Consider the following 21,667-nt stretch of genomic DNA (forward strand, 5'->3'; position numbering starts at 1 on the left):
TCACATCAGTCAAAAGACAATAAGGACATTCCAGATGAAAGCCCTACATCACCTAGGGATTTGACAATGCATTACTCATGGTATATTCATTGGGAATGCCCAACTTTATGGATACTTACAGATACACTTGTAAAGATAATTCTCGGGATCATTTCACAGAAAAACACTATAAATACCCCCTCAAAGCTCATTAAAGGGGAGGGAGAATCTTGGGCTGCATAAGAGCAAGAAGAGTAAATACTCACCAAGAACATTCTCTATATATATAAGAGTGAAACACTCACAAAATACATTCTCTGTATTAAATACATCCATAAATAACAAAGACTCGTGGACTAAGGCTCATTAACGCCCCAACCACGTAAAAATCCTTCTCTAATTTTCTTACAGCTCTATAAACTTATAATATTTTATTAGTTGCCGAAAACCTCGGTCAACAAATGTAAAATTTAAAAAGTGGGTTTTAATCATGCTATGGTGAAATAGACATAGATTTTAATATTGGACGAAAGTACCTGTATAGTCTGTGTAGGAATTAAAACTTATTTGCTTAATGCGAATTATATGTATAATTTACCAGGGTAAGAGTTTGTCATGTGATTTAGATTCTATATGTCCTAATAATAAGAGTATAGATTGTGAAAAACCGTGTTTTTGCAAAATGTCAGTTATATATAAGAAAATATAAAACTGTAAGCGTTTGCAGAAGCAGAAAGTAATTCTGCTACAACAAAACAAAACAGGCAGAATATAAAATATTAGCAGAAAAATAAATAACTTGACACAAGAGATTTATACGTGGTATCAGTGTTCTCCCGAACACTCCTAGTCCACGGGGCCACGCCCAAAGAATGAAATCAATTAATAAAGTATCAAAATTACAAAGACAATTGACTTAAACAAGTTTAGACTCCCTCTAAAGTATTGCCGCAATCATTTGTAATCCACTTTAAGAATCTGACTTCTTGAAACACCTTCAAGCCCGAACTCCCTTCGTCTTTGAAGTGTGAGTGCTTACTTCCTCCCGAAGTAAGGCTTCAATAAGTCTTCTCCCGAAGACCAAATGCTTACTTCCTCCCGAAGTAAGGCTTTACCAAGTCTTCTCCCGAAGACCAATCTCTTGTTCAGTGAAGAAGTTCTTCACAACCTCTAGGACAGAGTAAGAACAGAAATAGAACAACTAGAACCTAGATGAACAACAAGGCTCTCACAAAACAAAGAAACACTCTTCTCTCTAAAAGATAAATGCAAAAAATGAATAATGGAAGAGTTAATTCGAATGGTTGCTCTCTAGGCTCTATTTATAGAACATAAAAACCAAAGAGGCAACCACAAGTTTGAATTAGCAGCTGTACAAAAACTTTCCTAAGAAAACAGGATCTGCTCCATCAGATTCGGATGCTGACGCAGAAGATCTGACCAGAAACGGGAAACTTGCTAAAATCGGGTCCGATCCTCTATCAATGCTTGATTTATGCCAAAAACAGATTAGATATTCTGATTGTATCAAGATACAATCGAAATTAATAAGGAAAAGGCAATAATCAAAGTTTCCCTAAAAAAGACAACTTTCCAAAAGAGAATTCCTTCTCTTTTGAGAAGTTTTCAACAAAGAAAAGTTCAGCTGAAAGTGCAACTTTCCAAACAAGGAAAAGAGCAACTAAAAACTGAATTTATAAGGTAAGAATCCGAATATGAATGCTCAACAATCTTACCATAAATGCAAAAATTATTTTGTCAACTAACTTGCCAAAAAAGGACTTTACAATCTCCCCCTTTGGCACTTTAGATGAACAAAATAATTTTTAACATAAAGTACCTGCAAGGCAAAGTTAGCAAGAGCAAAAGACACTACTCCCCCTGAGTAGCACAATCGAATATCACAAAAAACCAAAAACATGCTAACTTTAAAAGATATGTTCACAAGTACTAACCAACCACAACTCCCCCTGGAAAAAGGGTCCAGAGTTGGGCAACAAACAAATTAAAAGTAAATATCAAAATAAATATCTCTCCCCCTTTTTGTTTATCGAAGTGCCAAAGTAAACAAAGAAAGAAAAAAGTTCAATCAAAAGCAAAGAAGAAACAACTTAGTCTCGGTAGAGTTTAATCAAAGAAGACAATTGCTTGGACATCTCATGCTGGACTTCTTCCATTGCTCCGAGGCGATTATGCACATTCTGAAGTTCGGACTTGACTTCCAGGAGTTCTGCTGCAGCAGAACTTGAACTTGCAGCCGCAGAAGCAGCAGCAGCACCAGCCTTTGGCCGTTTTTGAAACACACCATCAAAGTATTCAGAGGGCTGGAATGTAGGTCCACTGATGGGAGGCTCAAGTGTTTCATGTGATTGGGCCACATTCTTCTGAGAAGATAAAACCTTATAGATTAGATTTGAAAACACAAGTTTAAAGGTTGGCTTTTTACCTCTTCGGAAGGAGACAATCTGGTTCAGAATGTGGGAGGCCAAATCAATTGAGGTTCCAGAAGTGATGCGATATAAGAGTGAAGCCACATCTTGAGATACTACGGTCTTGTTTGAATTAGGAACCCAATTGCTTAAGGCAAACCTCATAAGAGAAGCATGAGCAAAAGTGAGGTGAGTGATTCGAAGACTCTCCTCTGGTTTCAACTCTGATCGAGCACCCGTGAGTTCAGAGTGCATCAACTCACGATCCATGGACATCACTGCATTGGAGACATTCTCGGGCAATTGCAAAGCTTGAGCAATATCCTTTTCAGAAAAAGAGAACCAATGACCCCTAACATAAACTCTTCGATATAGTCTAGAACTCTCATCAAGGAAATCATCAGTGAGATTAGCATAAAAATCCTTAACAATGTTTTCAATGTATCCAATGAAACCAGTAAGAGTATTTTCCCATTGATGAAATTGAATAAACTTTACAATACCATAAACACGGTGAGCATGCAAGTCATAGTTCCTCTCACTTTCAAACTTACGGTTTGCATATAAATTCCAGTCACGTTCATTGTCACGATAATAAAATCGAGGACAGCCAGAAAGAGATGAAGGGACATTACCAGAAGGAGGATCTTCCATGGGCTGCTTACCTTTGGCAGCAGCAGAGGCCTTTGTTGCAGAAGCAGATTTTGATTGAGGAAGCTCTGGCTTGAGTTCTGTGTCCTCACTGTCCTTCTCAGAGTGAAGAGACACTGATTTGTCTGAAGAAACTTCCATTGGATCCTCTTCTTCTGAACTGGAACTTGATGACGCCGAGGGTGGATTAGTCTTGAGTTTCTTCTTGGCTGGAATGAGTGTCTTATCACGAGATTGAGAGGCTCGAAGTTCCTTCTCAGCAGAGGCTTGCTGGGCTCGAGTTCGAGTAAAAGGGCTTGTTGGAGTGGAGCCAGACATTGATGCAGCAGGAGGGGGAACTGCCAACGGAGGAGGAGATTCCTTCGAAGATTCAGATGAAGAAGACCAGGTGCGAAGAGGTCTTACCGATTTGCGAGCAACTTGCTTGGGTGGACGTTTTGGCTTCTCGGTTTGAGATTCACGCTGGGGAAGCGATGAATCTCCAGGCTTTGCAACAGCAGGAGGATGAACTGAAGCAGCAGGGGGAGCATTGGAAGGAGTTGCAACGGTTTCTTCCAATTTTTTAGAGTGCCCTAGATTCTTGGTTCTCACCATTTGGGATCTGAAAAAGGAGATGAACAGGAACACACAAGAAACAAGAAAGAGGGTTCGGATAGGTGGTGAGTTAAATGATAAAGATTGGTTTATATAACCTTGGAAGCAAAACAAGAAAAGGAAACCAATTTTGAAAATTTAAATGGTAACCGCCAGCCCATGAACACATAAAAGGAAACCGCCCACTCCTCAACTCCTTTTCCCTTTTTTTGTAAAAAAAATAAAATAAAAGGAAACTAGAATTGCCAACAATATTTCCAAAAATAACTCAATCTTTCAAGAATAAAAGCACATTACCATATAAAGATTAATCTTTACTTGGAAAAATATCAAAATAAATCAAAGAAGAATGAATGTTGATACTTACCATTTAAGCACAAGATTTCCTTAACCCATGAAGCAAGTCACACGCCTCCCTCCCTTTTTATTTTTTTTTATTATTTTTTTTTTCAAGAAACCGAAAATAAAATAAAATGTGTACAATAAATATATGAGATTCTAAACAAGCAATGTAATCTAATATCATTGAAAATTGACAAAATAAAATACATGTTATGCTTTTAAGGAAAATAACTAGTTAGTATCTCAAGAACAAATCATACTTAATTGATGTTGAGGAAAAGGATATGCATGTTACTAAAAGTTGTGAACCAGGATTATCAAATTAATTTAATAGAGGAGACTTACAGATTTGAACACACTTGTCAGACATAAGTGTGTGCAGTGAAAATAGGATCATTGTCCTTGGCAAGATTTTTTATTTTCGCCTTTTTTTTAATTTGATCCCGCAACTGGATGCTATCACACCATACTGAAGGTAGCCCTTTTCTATGGTAGTGCATCCTCATCATAGTTGCTAATTACAATGTTCCAGCTTACTCAAAAGATGGCTTTCACACCTCAGTATGGGTAGCTCTATTCCAGCAAGGGGCCTGACAAGACTGAAACAAAAATTGCTCAACTCTGTATAAGTACAATATTTAATCCTAGTCACAAACAAAGAGTAACATGAACCTTTTAACACAACATCACAAAGTATGATAAGAATGAGATCCTAAATAATTTTAATCTAAAAGCATAAACATGATTTGTCAAAATACAATGATAGGAGATTAAGAGCTAGAGAAGAATCACATAACACTATTGTACAAAAAATTGTGAATATGATAAAATTAAACAATGCAAACTCCCAAAGACTTTCTGAGGGAGTCAAAGCGACTTGCATCTAGGGCTCTTGTGAAAATATCAGCTAATTGTTTTTCAGTATCAACATATTCTAATTGCAATGATTTATTTTCAACAAGTTCCCTGATAAAGTGATGTCTTATATCAATGTGCTTTGTTCTAGAATGTTGAACATGATTTTTGGAAATATTTATGGCACTAGTGTTATCACAAAAAATAGTCAAAACACCCAATTCAAATCCATAATCAATCAACATTTGTTTCAACCACAATAGTTGAGTACAACAACTGCCAGCAGCTAAGTACTCAGCTTCGGCAGTGGACAAGGAGATGAAATTCTGTTTCTTGCTATGCCAAGATATAAGATTATTCCCAAGAAAGAATCACCCTCCACTTGTGCTCTTTCGATCATCAGCATTGCCTGCCCAATCTGCATCACTAAAACAGGCAAGATTAGAATTAGTATCTTTCGAGTACCAAATTCCATAATCAGGGGTGCTATTAACATATCTAATAATCCTTTTTACAGCTGATACATGAGATTCCATAGGATTACTTTGATATCTAGCACACACTCCCACACTGTAACAAATATCAGGACGACTAGCAGTTAAATACAAAAGACTTCCAATCATGCTACGATAGAGTGTAGTGTCTACCTTTACTCCATTCTCATCTTTTGTCAATTTCAATGTGGTGCTCATTGGAGTACTTACCTGCTTAGCCGATTCAAGGCCAAATTTCTTGACAAGGTTCTTAGCATACTTACTTTGAGATACAAATGTACCTCCTTCCATTTGTCTCACTTGAAGACCTAAAAAGAAAGTAAGCTCACCAACCATGCTCATTTCAAATTCACTTTTCATTTGATCAACAAATACCTGCACTTCATGGTTAGATGTAGAACCCAAAACTATATCATCAACATAAATTTGAGCAATGATAAAATCAGATTTTATATGCTTGATGGAAAGAGTTTTATCCACACTACCTCTTTGATAGTCATGAGAAAGTAAAAATTGAGTCAACCTTTCATACCAAGCTCGAGGAGCTTGTTTTAAACCATACAAAGCTTTTTCAAGTTTGTACACATGGTCTGGAAATTGAGGATCTTCAAATCCTTTTGGTTGCTCAACATAAACTTCCTCATTCAAAATACCATTTAGGAAGGCAGATTTCACATCCATTTGAAACAATTTAATATTCAAAATACGAGCAATACACAAAAGTAAACGAATTGATTCTAATCTTGCAACAGGAGCAAAAGTTTCATCAAAATCAATACCTTCTACATGTGTGTACCCTCGTGCCACCAAACGAGCCTTGTTTCTCACAATTGTACCGAACTCATCACTTTTATTTTTAAATAACCACTTTGTTCCAATTACATTTATACCTTTTGGTCTTCGGACAAAAATCCATACCTTGTTGCGAACAAATTGGTTGAGTTCCTCTTGCATTGCATTGAGCCATTCCTCAAAGGTCATGGCTTCCTTCACCTTTTTCGGTTCATATTGAGAAACAAAACAAAGAAAGCTGATTAAATTAACATACCTTCTGCGAGTTACCATGCTTTCTTCAGGATTTCCAAGGATGAGATCTTTTGGATGATTCAATTTGACTCTGGTGCTTGGTTCTTTCTGAATAAAATCAGTGATGATGTTTGGATGAGTCAAGATAGACGGTTCTGGTTCTCCAGTCTCAGTTGCAGCAGCAGATTCGTCATTTGCAACATCAGCAATGGGTTCTGCTGCATCAGGATCTGCTTTTACTGCTTCTGGAGGAGCATCCATGAGACTATCTATCTTGGCTTCTGTGGAAAACTCTGAAAAATCTTTAAAATCATCAACAACCACATTAGCTGATTCCAAAACAGTTTGAGTTCTCATGTTATAAACACGATAAGCTCTACTGTTTAAGGAATATCCAACAAACACACCAACATCACTTTTAGCATCAAATTTACCAATATGCTCACGATCTCTATAGACATAACACACACAACCAAAAACATGAAAATGACTTACATTGGGGCGCTTACTTTTCCAGATTTCATAAGATGTTTTTGAGGTACCTGGACGAATAAACACTCTGTTTATTATATAGCAAGCTGTGTTAATAGCTTCAACCCATAAGCGCTTTGTAAACTTCTTGCTATTTAACATCACTCTTGCCATTTCCTGCAATGTTCGATTCTTCCTCTCAACAACTCCATTTTGTTGAGGAGTTTTGGGAGCTGAAAATTCATGAGTTATACCTGTAGACTTGCAAAAATCATCATACACAGAATTTTCAAACTCCTTACCATGATCACTTCGAATTCGAACAATTTTCCCAATATTACAACCTTTCTCAACTCTTAATCTCAAAGAAAGAGTTTTAAAGGCATCAAAAGTGTCAGACTTTTCTCTTAAGAAATCTACCCAAGTAAAACAAGAGAAATCATCAACACACACAAAGATATATCGTTTACCATTCAAACTTTCAACATGGATTGGACCCATAAGATCCATGTGAAGCAATTCCAATACTTTTGAGGTATTGATATCAGACACAGGCTTGTGAGTGATTTTTAATTGCTTCCCAAGTTGACATGGTTCACACTTACCAACACTTTCCTTACCAAGCTTGGGAAGTCCTCGAACAATACCTGCATTTGACAATTTTTTCAGGTTTTTAAAATTAATATGCCCAAGCTTGGCATGCCACAAATCTGTGGTGTTGTTGATAGCTGAATGACAAGTAAACACAGGGGTTAGAGTGTAACAGTTATCATTGGATCGAAATCCTTGCAAGATACATTCATTATTATCATTCAGAACATAGCAATGATCACTATCAAATGAAACAGTAAACCCTTGGTCACAAATTTGACTGATGCTAAGTAAATTAGCCCTCAGTCCTTCAACTAACATCACATTTTTCAGTCTAGGTAACCCTTCAAAATTTAGAGTTCCCATACCAACAACTTTTCCAGATAGGCCATTACCAAAAGTGACTTCTCCACATTGCATAGGCCGAATGTTAGTCAAAAAGTCCTTGTCACCTGTCATATGTCTAGAACAACCACTGTCAAAATACAACATTTGAGATGCAGCAGTTTTATCAGAAAAATCAGCTAGACAATTCTTTTTTACCCATATTTGTTTCAAACCTTTATGTTTCTTTTGAGATTTTTTCAAATTATCAAAATAATTTGTTTTAAACAGATTTTTCAACGTGAAACATTTAGGTCTGATATGTCATTTTCTACCACAAAAATGACAAGTGGGAACAAATCTTTTTACCTGAGATCTTACTCTTTTCGAAAATCCTGGAGATTTTGCAGCATCAGAAAGTGCTCTTGCTGCAACAGGCCGTGAAATTGTTACAGCAAACTTTGTAGCCTCAGAGTGATTCGTTGGAACACTAGATTTTACAAACTTCGTGACTCCAGAACTTTCCATTCCATTTGAACCAAGGCCTGCGAAACCTCTTTGACCTGCATTCTGAGCTTTTTCAAAAATAGAAGATCCAGGGTTAAGCATTTGAACATTTTTCTTAAAATTTTCAAGTTCCTTCTTTAAGAGAGTGATTTTTTCATCTTTAACACAAAACCTTGTCTCATACTCTTTTATTTTCAAATCACACATTTCAATCTGATGAGACAATTTTTTATTTAATTTATTCAACTCTCTATTTTCAGAAGCAACCTGAATCCATTTTTCATACATGACTTTGTATGATTCAGCAAGAGACTCTTCACAGATTTCAGACTCATCTGAATCTGATTCCTCTTGTTCGGTGGTATTATTCAGACATACCAATCTAGCTTTCACCTGTGAATCACACAACACATTAGACATAACAGAGATTAGGGCAACATTTTCAGAATTATCTTCATCACTTTTGGTTTCATCATCACTCCTAGTGACATTGAAACTTTTCTTATTCTTTTTCAAAGTGTTTGCACACTCAGCTTGAATATGCCCAAAACCTTCACATTCCCTGCACTAAATTCCCTTTTTGTTAGAAACAGATGGTTTAATAAAAGTATTACCTTTTGAACCTTTTGAAATATTCTTTTTATCTCCCATCTTTTCATATATTTCAGAAAATTCTTAGTTAATAAAACAATCTCATCATCACATTCACTATCATAATTTTCATTATCAGCAACTTTCAAAGCAATACTTTTACCTTTATCAGCAATGGATTTGGGTTTGTCCTTTTGTTTAATTTGTTGATTTAATTCAAAAGTACGTAAGGAACCCATCAATTCTTCTACTTTCATTGTGCTAAAATCTTTAGCTTCCTCCATTGCTAAAAGTTTAGTATCGAACCTTTCTGGAAGTACTCTAACAATTTTTCTCACAAGAACAGAATCATCAAGCTTTTCACCAAGAGCAAAATATTCATTAGCAATATCAGATAATTTTTCATAGAATTCAGTTAAGGTTTCATTATCAGACATTCTAAGCTCATCAAATTTAGTTTGAAGCATGATAAATCTAGATCTTTTCACATCAGAAGTTCCCTCAAACTGAGTTTGAAGGATCTCCCAAGCTTCCTTAGCAGAAACACAAGATGATATAAGTTTAATGTAACCCTCACCTACACCGTTAAAGATAGCATGCAAGGCTTTCCTATTGTAGGCAGAAAGTTTATCATCTTCAATAGACCATTCCAGTTCAGATTTTATAGTAGTATTACCTGAAGAATCTGTCTCAACTGGAAGAGACCAACCTGAAAGAACCATTCTCCAAGCTTTCTCATCTTGAGATTTGATGAAGGCCCTCATTCTAACTTTCCAATAAGGATAGTTAGAATCATTAAGCAATGGTGGTCTAGAAATCGAACTTCCTTCTGCAAAAAATGACATTTTAACACAAAAACGTTATAGGACCACACTAAGAGTTTAGTGTCCCGCTCTGATACCAATTGAAAAACCGTGTTTTTGCAAAATGTCAGTTATATATAAGAAAATATAAAACTGTAAGCGTTTGCAGAAGCAGAAAGTAATTCTGCTACAGCAAAACAAAACAGGAAGAATATAAAATATTAGCAGAAAAATAAATAACTTGACACAAGAGATTTATACGTGGTATTAGTGTTCTCCCGAACACTCCTAGTCCATGGGGCCACGCCCAGAGAATGAAATCAATTAATAAAGTATCAAAATTACAAAGACAATTGACTTAAACAAGTTTAGACTCCCTCTAAAGTATTGCCGCAATCCTTTGTAATCCACTTTAAGAATTTGACTTCTTGAAACACCTTCAAGCCCGAACTCTGTTCGTCTTTGAAGTGTGAGTGCTTACTTCCTCCCGAAGTAAGGCTTCAACAAGTCTTCTCCCGAAGACCAAATGCTTACTTCCTCCCGAAGTAAGGCTTTACCAAGTCTTCTCCCGAAGACCAATCTCTTGTTCAGTGAAGAAGTTCTTCACAACCTCTAGGACAGAGTAAGAACAGAAATAGAACAACTAGAACCTAGATTAACAACTAGGCTCTCACAAAACAAAGAAACACTCTTCTCTCTAAAAGATAAATACAAAAAATGAATAATGGAAGAGTTAATTTGAATGGTTGCTCTCTAGGCTCTATTTATAGAACATAAAAACCAAAGAGGCAACCACAAGTTCGAATTAGCAGCTGTACAAAAACTTTCCTAAGAAAACACGATCTGCTCCATCAGATTCGGATGTTGACGCAGCAGATCTGACCAGAAACGGGAAACTTGCTAAAATCGGGTCTGATCCTCTATCAATGCTTGATTTCTGCCAAAAACAGATTAGATATTCTGATTGTATCAAGATACAATCGAAATTAATAAGGAAAAGGCAATAATCAAAGTTTCCCTAAAAAAGACAACTTTCCAAAAGAGAATTCCTTCTCTTTTGAGAAGTTTTCAACAAAGAAAAATTCAGCTGAAAGTGCAACTTTCCAAACAAGGAAAAGAGCAACTAAAAACTGAATTTATAAGGTAAGAATCCGAATATGAATGCTCAACAATCTTACCATAAATGCAAAAATTATTTTGTCAACTAACTTGCAAAAAAAGGACTTTACAGATTGAATTAATAATATGCTATCACATGAAATTGAAGATAACTAGATTGTATTTTGCTATAAGAAGTTTATGCAATTGAAATTAAATGCCCTAAATTTCTATTTATTGTTAATTGCCTCTGTTTTTTTTTAATCAATTACAAATCATCAATCAAATTATTTGTTTGTCAAATAAAAATAAAGATTCAATTACTTGGTACTTAGCTACAGTTCTTGTGAAATCGACCTCACTCACGTGAGTTAATTACTTGAAAATAATACTAGCACTTGCATAACACAAAGACCCAAGCTCATTGTAAAAAGACGTGTTAGAATATTTTTTATATAGTAATAAATGAATTATTTGATTTACAAAATAAGTCAATTATTTGTTAATTAACCAAAATATTTTAATTATGGTTATCATTTAATTACTTGGTATTTTAGTTACCCAATTTCATTTCCTCATTAATTGTCATAAATTTTGATAATTAATTGTGGTGAAAGACGTTTGATGAAAGTCTTATAAATATATGTAGCAAGTGAGAGCTTCGAAGGTTTAAACCCACTAATTTTATTTCTTTCATAATTTTTACAAATCAAGGTACACATATATTCATTCCTCTATTTATATAGATATATATATTTAATTTATTATTCTATAAATTAGTTGTTAATCAATCCTAAGAGCAATGTTGTTCTCTCAAAAAAAAAAAAAAATGGGTTAGTATGAGGTTTACATGATGGGAATATGAATATAAAATATAAATTAAATTTGAATAACAAAATATTTGTGTTTCCAATTAATTAGATCTTATTTTTTAAATTAAAATGATGGTAATATTAATTCTCTCATAAATTTTATATTCCTTCTAATGGCACGTTTACTATACAGTAATCAGAATCGGAATAAATTAATGGAGAAATGTAACGGAATAAATGAAAAATAATCGGAATCAATATTTGTAATATGTTGTTTACTAAAATTTTTTAGAAATGGAATAGTTGTGATTTATCTTGTTTACTTTATTAGGAAATGTAATCGGAATGCTTAAATTGACTAAATTGCCCTTTTGAGTTAAACTATATTATATGGTAGTTATTTTGCAAGACATATTTTAAAGGACAAAATTGTCATTATATATTTAATATTAAAAAATAAAACAAAAATAATAAAAATCCATTACCCTTAATGACATTCCTTACAAAATTGGTGGGAGAAGTTCTCCTTTTCTTTTCTCCCTTATTTAATCAACTTCTTCCTTTCTTAATTTTAAGTAAACAAATGTAAGGGAATGATTACCTTACTATTGATTCCCATTACTTATTAGTAAACATGCCAAAGTGTCTATTTCCTCCAACACTAATCTCTCTAATTCAAATTCATATAACAAACACTCTATTAAGTGATATTTAGTTGGAAGAAATGAAAGCATAGTTAGAATAAAAATAATATTTCAATACTTTAAAATAAAATCAAACAAAAAAATAAAATAAAAGTTGTTTCCTTTTCATTTTATTTTATTTCATTCACTCCAACTAAACCCCACCTAGGAGCAAAATGCATGATCAAGTAGCCAGAGAATCAAGATTTCTAGTTAAAAAATAGTGTTATACTGTGTTAAACTAATTAAAATTTGACATATCAATTATTTTTTTATTTATAAAAGAATTAAATCTCTAATAAAGTGAACAAAATTAATTAACATATTAAATAAAAATTAGATTAATTGATGTATCAAATTTTGATAAGTTTAAAGATATTAATTTTGAACAGGAGATTTTGATTCGTAGCCACAATAGCACTGTAGTACGTGGGTACAAATGTGCTCTTATAATTATTGTTTTATCATTTCATTAATGTTTGATTTAGGGTTAAAAAATTGTTTCAAAACTACCCGCCAAGTTCAAGAAAGAAACGGTGCTAAGCCGTTAGAAAACTAACGGCGTTAGTAACAGGAGGGAATTCCAAATTTTGTTCAAATAAAACCCCAAATTCACCATTTCCCACCATCTTTCCTTTCCTCTTTCTTTTCTCCCTCCCTCTCTTACCTTTTACACCTCTCCGCTTGGGCCCAATCGATTCCAAAAATCCCTTATTTTGTTCAGAGATTTTTGGGGTTTTCGAATGCATATCGGTCCTCCATCGACGTAAGTTGGTTTTTATGCAATTAATCTTATTCAGTATAGAGCGTAATCTATGATTTTGGGTCATATTGTATTGGGTAGTAAGCGAAGCGATATAGTTAGATTTGATGGTCAAGGTAGTATATTTTCTGATGCTGGTTCATTGTCCGGTAATGGAACCCTTTATGCGATGTTTATTGTGTTTGACAAAATTTCAATGAGGTTTCTTGGGCAAGTAGTTTGTGAAACTCGAACTTTCTTTCTTTGTATTCTTAGGAGCTTGATCTTATGTTTTTCTATAGAAAATCCAAAACGCATTAACTCTTGCATTTCCTCTCCATATCTGTTAAGTTGCTTCGTGTGGGATTCTCCCGTTCTCTATCTAGATTTGGACTTCAAAATAATACTGTGGAATGTTAAACCAACAAAGGAAGTATATACTAAGTTGACCTAGTCATAGTTTTTGATCGATATGATGGGGAATGGGGGAATAATATTGATTAAAAGACGGGTTCTCCATATTTTTTTTAACAAATTGAATGATGCTTTGTAGGGGCAGAGTGATTAATTGAAGAGTTCCTGCCATTGTCTGTAGTTTTGTATGGCAGAAGTTGCCCAACCTAGTTCTCTTCCACCCCCTTCACTCCAGATTGGTCGTGGAGCTATCAAGGGTGCACCCATGGCCAAAAGAAAGACACCATCTGAACTGAGGGTAAGTTTCTGAGTTACTGAGACTAAAATGTGTGTGAACTGTGAATTCAGTTTCGTAGTCTTATCACTCCAATTCATATGACAGGGGGAGCAGTTGAAGCGGATTAATGTGGTAGAGATCATTGATGAATCTCCAGCCCCTTTGTTTGGTTCTATAAGGCAAGCTTTTCTTACTTTTCCGTAACGTTAGTTTCAACCCATAAATAATTCACTTGTTTTCTGTTGTGTAATTATAGTGAGGGGAGTAATAGCCTCAAGAAACCAGAACTGTCAAGGAACCCTAAATACATTGACACTCGTTTGGATGAACTATATCCTGCAAAGAAATCTAGGTTTAGAATGGCTTCTGGAAAAGAAAATGCTAAGGTTTGTATACTTTGTAAAACTGACACATTGTACATTACAAATGTATATTCTTTCAAAAGTTTTATTTGATTTTAATGTCCACTTTAAATGTTGTTGATTTCATGCAAAACTTATTGTTACTTTGTTCAGGATGTCTTGATGGAGCAACCTAGCAGCTTGAAGAATCTCGCTCTGCTCTCTAATTTGGCTGCTAAGAGAAGGCACGAACCCTTTTGGTATGCATTTCGGTAATGTGAATATTATTATGATATGTAGGCACTTGCTTTGCTGCTTAATTTTTTAGTTCTGTATTTTTGGTTGTGGTAGTCCAGAAAAATCCACTGGTTCTACAGAAGTTGCCAAAGATGATGTGGTTCAAATATCTCAAACAACAGAAAAAGGTTCTCAAAGTACATTTCGTAGTGTTAATGAACTTTCATTACGAGATGGCAAATCATCTGGATTTGCAACTGTTGATATGGTAAGTTTCCTCTCTCACTCACACACAGTACACACACACACAAACAAACACTCATAGATTTTGCTTGCTAAAGATATTTTAACGTGTTTAATAGAACAAAGCGTTAAAAGGATTAGCTGCTCGTGAAACTTTGGGCATTAATGGAGTATCTGCTTCTTCCTCTGAAAGATGTGTCAATCACATAATGGCTAATTTGGACAAGTTCTGCTTACTTGGCCAAAAAGTGCCCTTGGATTTTACTCTCAAAACTAGTATGCGGATTTCATGTTCTTCCCATATATCATGGTAAGTACATCTATAGCTGTGAGCAACAGCATTTCATGTTAGGAGATTGGATCTAAAATTTAGTCTTAGAGCTGTGTTTCACTCGGCTAAATGGTCTCTCCTGTGTATTCATGAAAATGGTCCTTCAACTAGCATCAAATTTCTATTCCCATTCAGTTTATTGTGCTCTGATCATCCGTAACTCCAATATGATCTTTTTCCAAGAAGTTTCATAAGAGAACCTAGATGACACGGCCCAAATTTCAATCCATAAAAGATGAAACTTCTTGAAAACCTAAAGCTAATCCTCTCTTCGAGTATTTAATTAAATGGGAAAAATATCAAAAAGATCGTGTTGGAGTTGGTTTTGAAATTCGGGTTATGTCTTCTAGGTTCTCTTAAGACTCATTTATATCTATAGCTGCTTTTGAATTATTGTGTAGTTGATTCTATTTGCTAATGTTTTCAGATAATTTTTTTGTGTTATTGACTAGAAACTAGAAAGTTAGCATCATGATCATGTAATCATATCCGTCAAATGTTCACAGAAAAAATATAAAGTGATCTTCATCTACCTTTGTACTTCATTGTCAAAAGAAAAACTTCGAAATCACGCACATGTTAATGTCGACTATTGATTTTTTAATTAATTTTGTATGTTCTTTTCCACCTTCTATTTATCTGTTCACATGTTGCTCAATTTTTCGTTCTTCTACATTTAAATTCAATTCATCTGTTTGCATTACTTGTTGCTCAATTCAATTTTTCTTTCTTTAGGATTCATAAAGCACTCATGTCTTGTGCCTACACTGGTGGGCCCTCTTTTGAATCCTACTTTGATTGTTCTGATGGTAAAAGTGGCAACAATTCAAGACTTAACTCAACTTCTCAAGTATGTTCTAAAATATTTCATTCATGGGTTCATCCTCAATCTACCTTGCCGCCTTCAGTAATATCAGTGTTGACCTCATCAGCAGCTGAGAGAGGTGAGTTAACTAAGTCCCTTATCAAGATTAGGTTTTGAAGACTCTACTCTCTTTACCTAGAATTTTCTTGTGCAGTGGAAGTGGACTTTTTAAGAAAACGACAACTAGCCTGGGAGGACTCATTTCGAAGCCTTTACTTCATGCTTCGGGGTGGCATCTGTAATATCTTTTATGGTACATATCTTTAATTGTATCATAACGTGCTTACTTTATAATTTGTTGTTATTGAGGTTTGAGGCAGTACTTTTGGAATTATTTTGCTTACTTACCAAACATTTACTAAGATATCCCTGGAAGACTATACGAGTCATTGCTTCCTCCATCAACTACAACAGATTTAAAAACTTTGCAAGTGTTTTTGTATGCCATATTATTGTTGGTGTCTCTATGTGTTTAAATATTTAATGCATAAAAGAGAATGATTACCTTTAGTTGTGTTCTTTTCTGTATGTCAATAGCGTATGCGTCCAATTTCTTGAACTGATTTGTGTTTCTTAAACTTGACTTGACATTGATCAGCAGTTTTTATTTGAATTACTTTAGTTTGTACGACACATTTTGTGGTGATGTTTACTGGTTGTGATGGCCCGGGGAGAACCAAACGCCTGTGCAATGCTTATATATCCCAATCAACAAGAAGCTTTCGAGCATTGTTAAAAGAGCATGTAAGTCGTGCCTCTTTTCTTACTTTTTAAATTTAGGTTGCAGAATAATACTGTGTACAATGAGAATTGTTGATTGGTATTTCTCATGCGAAACCAACTATTCTTTATATGTGCCCTTCTTGTTTCTTTCTTGTAAACTTGAGGCATGCTTGTGCAAAAACTATATCCTCTTTAAGTGTGAAGTTCATTATATTAGTATTTTTATTGGATGGAAGTTATTTTAATGGTTTGTTTCTTCTGACTATTTAACATTCCCTTACTTATTTCTCCATTTTTATATTGTTTTTATTAGGACGTGTGTTTCTCTATGCCTCTCTGCCATTCCAAAGTAGAGCAAGTTACAACTGAAGATCTTGTTGAGCTCTCAGAGATTGAGAAACAGAATTTGGGCCAGGTTGGTATCTATTTACGTATGCATGTTCGAATTGCATTATATTCTCATTTGTGTTTGATAGTGATAGACCTCAAATCAATTTTCGGCAGTTGTTTCTTTAATGTGTTATTTACGAGGCACAAAGGTTTTAAATCTAGCTCTTAACTTGTTGGTGCTTCTATCTGAAAATACCGCAGACTCGACGACGGAGTTCCCCATCAGATGTTGATAATACCCCAGAATCCTTGCTGGTTTTCAGTGGCAACAAGGATGCACATAGTTTGTACGATATCTTGTTAAATTATAGGTATAAGATTGTAGCAATTCCCTAGTTTCTGCTCAACTTCCCCATTTGATAATTCTGGCTAATCAGATCAGATTTAACGCCAATTTGGCTCTATGCAGATCTTTTGTGACAGCCTTGGCAGGAATGGATGTTCCTTTACTGTGTTCACCTGCGCCATTTCAAAATGCTGCATTTTCTGCTCCTGAGGTGGGTGCAATATATGCGTTTTTACTTTCTTATTCTATTGACCTGTTGAAACCATTATTTTTTGTCTTAGTGTGGAGAACACTCTTTCTTGGGATATGGCTTTCCAGTTATCTTTTCCCATTAATGGCATATTTAGTTATGCAGATTGCAGAATGTTTCTTTACTTTTAATATTTTATTTTTTTTGCCTTTCATTATGTGAAAATTTACGTCCTCTTTGCTCAGATAAAATGCATGGAGTTGAAAGGAGCAGAACATATTTCGATTTCAGACAACGGCTCTAATGTGAAAGATGAATCCATGGAACACTTGTCTTCTGTTTTCCGCTCTAGTGTGGAAATTAAGGATGCGTATATACCACCATGGATTATCAGCAGTATATGTGCTGTCGTGGGCTCAGGAGAAAGAAGCTTTGATGCAAGGTATGGTGATTTATCATTTGTGTATCATATGATTGCGTTGTTTATATTACAACCAGGACACAGTTTTTGTTAGTTCATTGCATGGCATGAGGTTGTAAGGCACACCCTCTTCTCAGGGATTAGTTTTTTGTAAGAATCATTTACAACCATTTCAAATTGAGCAGAACGTTTGTTTCATCATTTGAGAATAATTTTATTGTTAAATATTTAGTTTGTAGATTGATTTGATTTGGTTGGTTTCCAGTTTTTTGACAGAACCTACATCAACTGGCTTGAATGTTGCTCTAGAGGCAGTTAGTGAGAAACCTGATACACAAGCCTCAGCAGGTGAAGGTCTGAAAGAGGCCAGTTATGCTTTTGGTATCCCAGAAGCCGTAGTTGCTCCTCAATTACATTCAGGTTTTCTAAAAGGCTTGAAGTACTTGAACGGTTCTTATACAGCTAGTCTTTCTCCAATATGACTTCTGCTTGAATAGACTCACCAACTATAAATGTATCTACTAAATTTTATAAGACTGTATTTTACAATTAGAACCTACTTCTATCTGTACTTTGGTTAAATGTATAATCCTAGTTTTTTTTGGAAGTTTTATGTGACCAATGATTTGGGTTTTATCAGACACTAAGCCTGGATTTTGGTTGGAAAATGCTCTACGCATGAACCACCTCACATTTGACAATACAATAGCCTGAACTGAATTGTACAATAAAATGCGTTTGCACTGTTTGTTTTTTCGTCAGTATTTCACTTTCTGAACTGGCAAGCTAAATATGCAACTTCATTGTAATCGAAATGCTCCTGGCACAAAAGCTTCTTGTCCCATATATTGATTGAAGGCTTTAATTTAATTTTTAATTTTACAAGAGAGAAATGTCTTACAAAATTCACTAACATGAACACACGATGTAATGGAAAGAACATCTGATGTAAGCATAAGATAAGCACTGAAATAATTTGAATTTTAAGAATGTGTTAAAACAATTAAAATGTCAAAATTGGTTGAAATTCTTAAAGCTGTAGGCAGAATAGGGGTGGGGATACAAAAATTATGTCTGGTTGCTTGGTCTTGTGGTAAACTAATAACCCCTAGAAAGAGAACTTGAAAGCACCTGCTTTTGAATCGGTCACAGAATCCCAGAATGAGGGTTTCTTCTCTTCGGCCCTTTTCTCTTCTGCTTTCCTCATCAATTGATCAATAGTTCCGGGAAAGGAAGCCTCAAAAGTGTTCTTAAACTTCTCATACAAATTCACCCGATCTTTTGTTCCAGAAACCAATTCACTAGCATTTGGCCTCTGAAGAAAATCCAACACATTCAACAAGTTGCTCCTGCAACATTAAAGAAAATAAAGCAAGGGTAAATCTTTGTTTCAGTGTCTAAAACAGCGAATGGTAAAAGAAATTCTATACATATGAAACATAGAAAAGTAACAATGCATTCAGTAATATCAAGCATATGGCACTTGTATGAAAAGATAAATCTTCATAAAGATTAAGCTTCTAAGCTTGTATCTACTGGGGAACATATAAATTATGCTTTAATCATCTCCAACTCATTCTTGTAATGTTTTGGAACTATTAAATTTAATATAATAATAATAAAAAAAAAACATTACCCTCTTTCTAGACGATGCTCACTCATTTTCTTAAGAAATGTATGTAATACTAGCAACACTTTCATCACAGATACACTATTAAAGATAAACTTATACTAAAATTGAGTGATCTTGAAACTGGATAAGAAAAATACCTGCTAACATAATTCTGAGTAATGGCAACTGATTCCTCAAGGTTAATCACCAAATGCCACCATCCATTAGGCACAAAAATCACCTCCCCAGCTTTACAAACACACTCTATGGGTTTCTTTTTCCATGTTTTGGTTGCACCATAAAAATTCATAAACCACTCAATTATCGAAACAGGGCATGCTACCTCAGCACCATCAGGGCTGGGGTGCACTCCTGGAGGAGTCACATCAGGAGGAAACAAAACCCATTTCTTGGACCCTTTAATCACAGCATTCCATGCTGATGTTGAATTAGGATCAATGTGGAATGATGAACCAGAACCAGCAGGTCCAATTATTATCCATCTGTAATCTGGTCTCTCATTGCCCAACAGACCAAACAAATCTTCCCGGAAATACACTGGAACTTCATACTCCGAACCCAATCTCGGAACCTTTTCTGCGAATTTCGGGTCGAATAAATACAATGGCCTCTCTTCCCTCACTTGATCTGAATACCTAAAGTAATTCTCAAGCTCCATCTCAACTGGCCCTACTGAAAAATGTAAATCACCAGAGAGCTTAACCAAATAGTCTCTATCCCATTTTTGAAGAGCAGCCCAATTATCTATACACCCTTCTAACAACACAGGCTTATTCGGTTCCTCAAAATTTGACACAAATTCTTCTACCGATATGCCCTTCTTCCGAATTATGTTATCTCTTTCAAGCCACTCAGGTTTCATTTCAAGATTGGCACAGAGCCAACTCTGAAAAAGATAATCAGAATAAAAGTCCCTCACTCTCAAACACGACAATCCAATATTCATGGCATCAAAAGAAGGGTAACAAGTAGCAATGTAAGTGAGCTTCCATGACCCTTTAAAGATAAACCCACCACTAAGATTTTCCAACACGAGATTCCTCCAAAGGGGTTCATGGTTAGTGAATACATAGAAAGATTTGCTAACAGTCGCTAAAACCCCTAAATGGGTAGCACCCAAAAGCCCTAGAATATCAATAACAAGCTCATCTGTTAGGGTTTGGAGATTGCCCAAACCTGTGTTTCTAGAGTTGACAGAAGATGAGTTGAGGTAGAAATTTCCCAATGGTCGAACCCCATGAGTGTGTGAAGGAGCAGAGGCTTTGAGGCTGAAACCTTGATTAATTTCTTCATCTTCACCTTCTGATTGATATTTTTCTGAAATGAGATTTTGCTTTATGCCATTGGTTTTGCTCCTAAGCTCGTTTTTGGTTTTGTTTTTGGTCCTTTTTCTTTTCCATAACAAGCTCTTGCAGCTCAACATGGCGGACGAGGTTCAACACTGTAACAGCCAACTCCGAAGGAGACACACAAAGCTATATGCCAGGGTTTAAGCTTTCCTTCATTCGTTTGGGGCCTTTATTATTGGGCTTCAAAACAAATTTCACAAAGGGTTTCATAAATGCACATTTTTTTTTAGAAACTTACAAAAATTGGAATTTAAGTTAACTTTTACAAAAATACTGTCACACGGAAAAAATTTCAAAAGTACTGTGTTTTTATAAAACACCAGTAAAACACAAAACAGAACAACTCAAAACAGCAGTAGAATAACTAAAAAACAGAACACCAGTGAAAACTTAACACAGTATACTGCAGTATGAAACTTATAAAAAAATATAGTAAAAAAGTAAAAAAATACCGTCTGGCAATATTTTTGTAAAAAAATGACAAAAGTTAGTATATAATTTTTTTTTTCAATTTTGAAAATTCAATTATTCAAAATACTGATTAATTAATTTATTTATTTTTTTTTTTACAAAATACAGTTTGTTTTTTAGCAAAATAAATAAATAAATAATAGGCTAATTAGTAATTTTTCTCCCTAAACTTTGACATGTACTAAATCGTGCCCCTGAACTTTTTTGGCCGTTAAAAATTCCCCCGAACTATTGAGATTGTTAAATTTAAGGACTTTTATCTAATTTTAGTAAAAAATTCTAACATGGATGAAAGTTCAAGGGACATGATTTAGTACATATCAAAGTTTGAGGGGCATGATTTGGTAGATATCGAAATCTGGAGAGCATGGTTTAGTACATAAACAATAACTGAAACAGTAAAATTGAATGAAATTAGACAAAAGTCCTTAAATTTAACAATCTCAATAATTCGGGGGGAATTTTTAACGGCCAAAAAAATTCAGAGAGCACAATTTACTACAT

At 34.8% G+C, this 21,667-nt stretch overlaps 2 protein-coding genes across 4 annotated transcripts; one reads left to right on the plus strand and one right to left on the minus strand.

Moving 5' to 3' along the window:
* Positions 1-12,844: 12,844 nt before the first annotated feature.
* On the plus strand, positions 12,845-18,466 carry LOC115701448 (uncharacterized). 3 transcript variants are annotated; one of them, XM_030629251.2, is made up of 15 exons: positions 12,845-13,016; positions 13,588-13,704; positions 13,789-13,862; positions 13,940-14,069; positions 14,199-14,284; positions 14,376-14,529; positions 14,624-14,814; positions 15,571-15,779; positions 15,855-15,953; positions 16,323-16,444; positions 16,737-16,838; positions 17,015-17,124; positions 17,223-17,310; positions 17,535-17,731; positions 17,976-18,466. In XM_030629251.2, exons 2-15 carry the CDS (start codon positions 13,594-13,596, stop codon positions 18,190-18,192), a joined length of 1,890 nt encoding a protein of 629 aa, XP_030485111.2. In that variant the 5' UTR covers positions 12,845-13,016; positions 13,588-13,593; the 3' UTR covers positions 18,193-18,466. The 3 variants fall into 3 exon arrangements, with proteins under 3 accessions (XP_030485111.2, XP_030485110.2, XP_030485109.2); XM_030629250.2 differs by having other exon boundaries at positions 12,850-13,016; positions 13,552-13,704; XM_030629249.2 differs by having other exon boundaries at positions 12,851-13,016; positions 13,546-13,704.
* Positions 18,467-18,531: 65 nt separating this feature from the next.
* LOC115701192 (arginine-specific demethylase JMJ22) lies at positions 18,532-20,863 on the minus strand. Its single transcript, XM_030628913.2, has 2 exons — positions 19,481-20,863; positions 18,532-19,059 (listed from the first exon to the last, which is right to left on the minus strand). Exons 1-2 carry the CDS (start codon positions 20,764-20,766, stop codon positions 18,819-18,821), a joined length of 1,527 nt encoding a protein of 508 aa, XP_030484773.2. The 5' UTR covers positions 20,767-20,863; the 3' UTR covers positions 18,532-18,818.
* Positions 20,864-21,667: the final 804 nt, after the last annotated feature.

Source organism: Cannabis sativa, chromosome 8 (assembly GCF_029168945.1).
Source record: "Cannabis sativa cultivar Pink pepper isolate KNU-18-1 chromosome 8, ASM2916894v1, whole genome shotgun sequence".
NCBI lineage: Eukaryota > Viridiplantae > Streptophyta > Magnoliopsida > Rosales > Cannabaceae > Cannabis > Cannabis sativa.

Excerpts from the sequence above, each read along its gene's own strand:
- LOC115701448 (XM_030629251.2), top strand. The coding sequence starts at position 13,594 with ATGGCAGAAGTTGCCCAACCTAGTTCTCTTCCACCCCCTTCACTCCAG. Across the intron at positions 13,705-13,788 it reads AGACACCATCTGAACTGAGG|GGGGAGCAGTTGAAGCGGAT; the intron begins GTAAGTTTCTGA and ends TTCATATGACAG. Across the intron at positions 14,815-15,570 it reads TGTTCTTCCCATATATCATG|GATTCATAAAGCACTCATGT; the intron begins GTAAGTACATCT and ends TTCTTTCTTTAG.
- LOC115701192 (XM_030628913.2), bottom strand. The coding sequence starts at position 20,766 with ATGTTGAGCTGCAAGAGCTTGTTATGGAAAAGAAAAAGGACCAAAAAC. Across the intron at positions 19,060-19,480 it reads ACTCAGAATTATGTTAGCAG|GAGCAACTTGTTGAATGTGT; the intron begins GTATTTTTCTTA and ends TTAATGTTGCAG.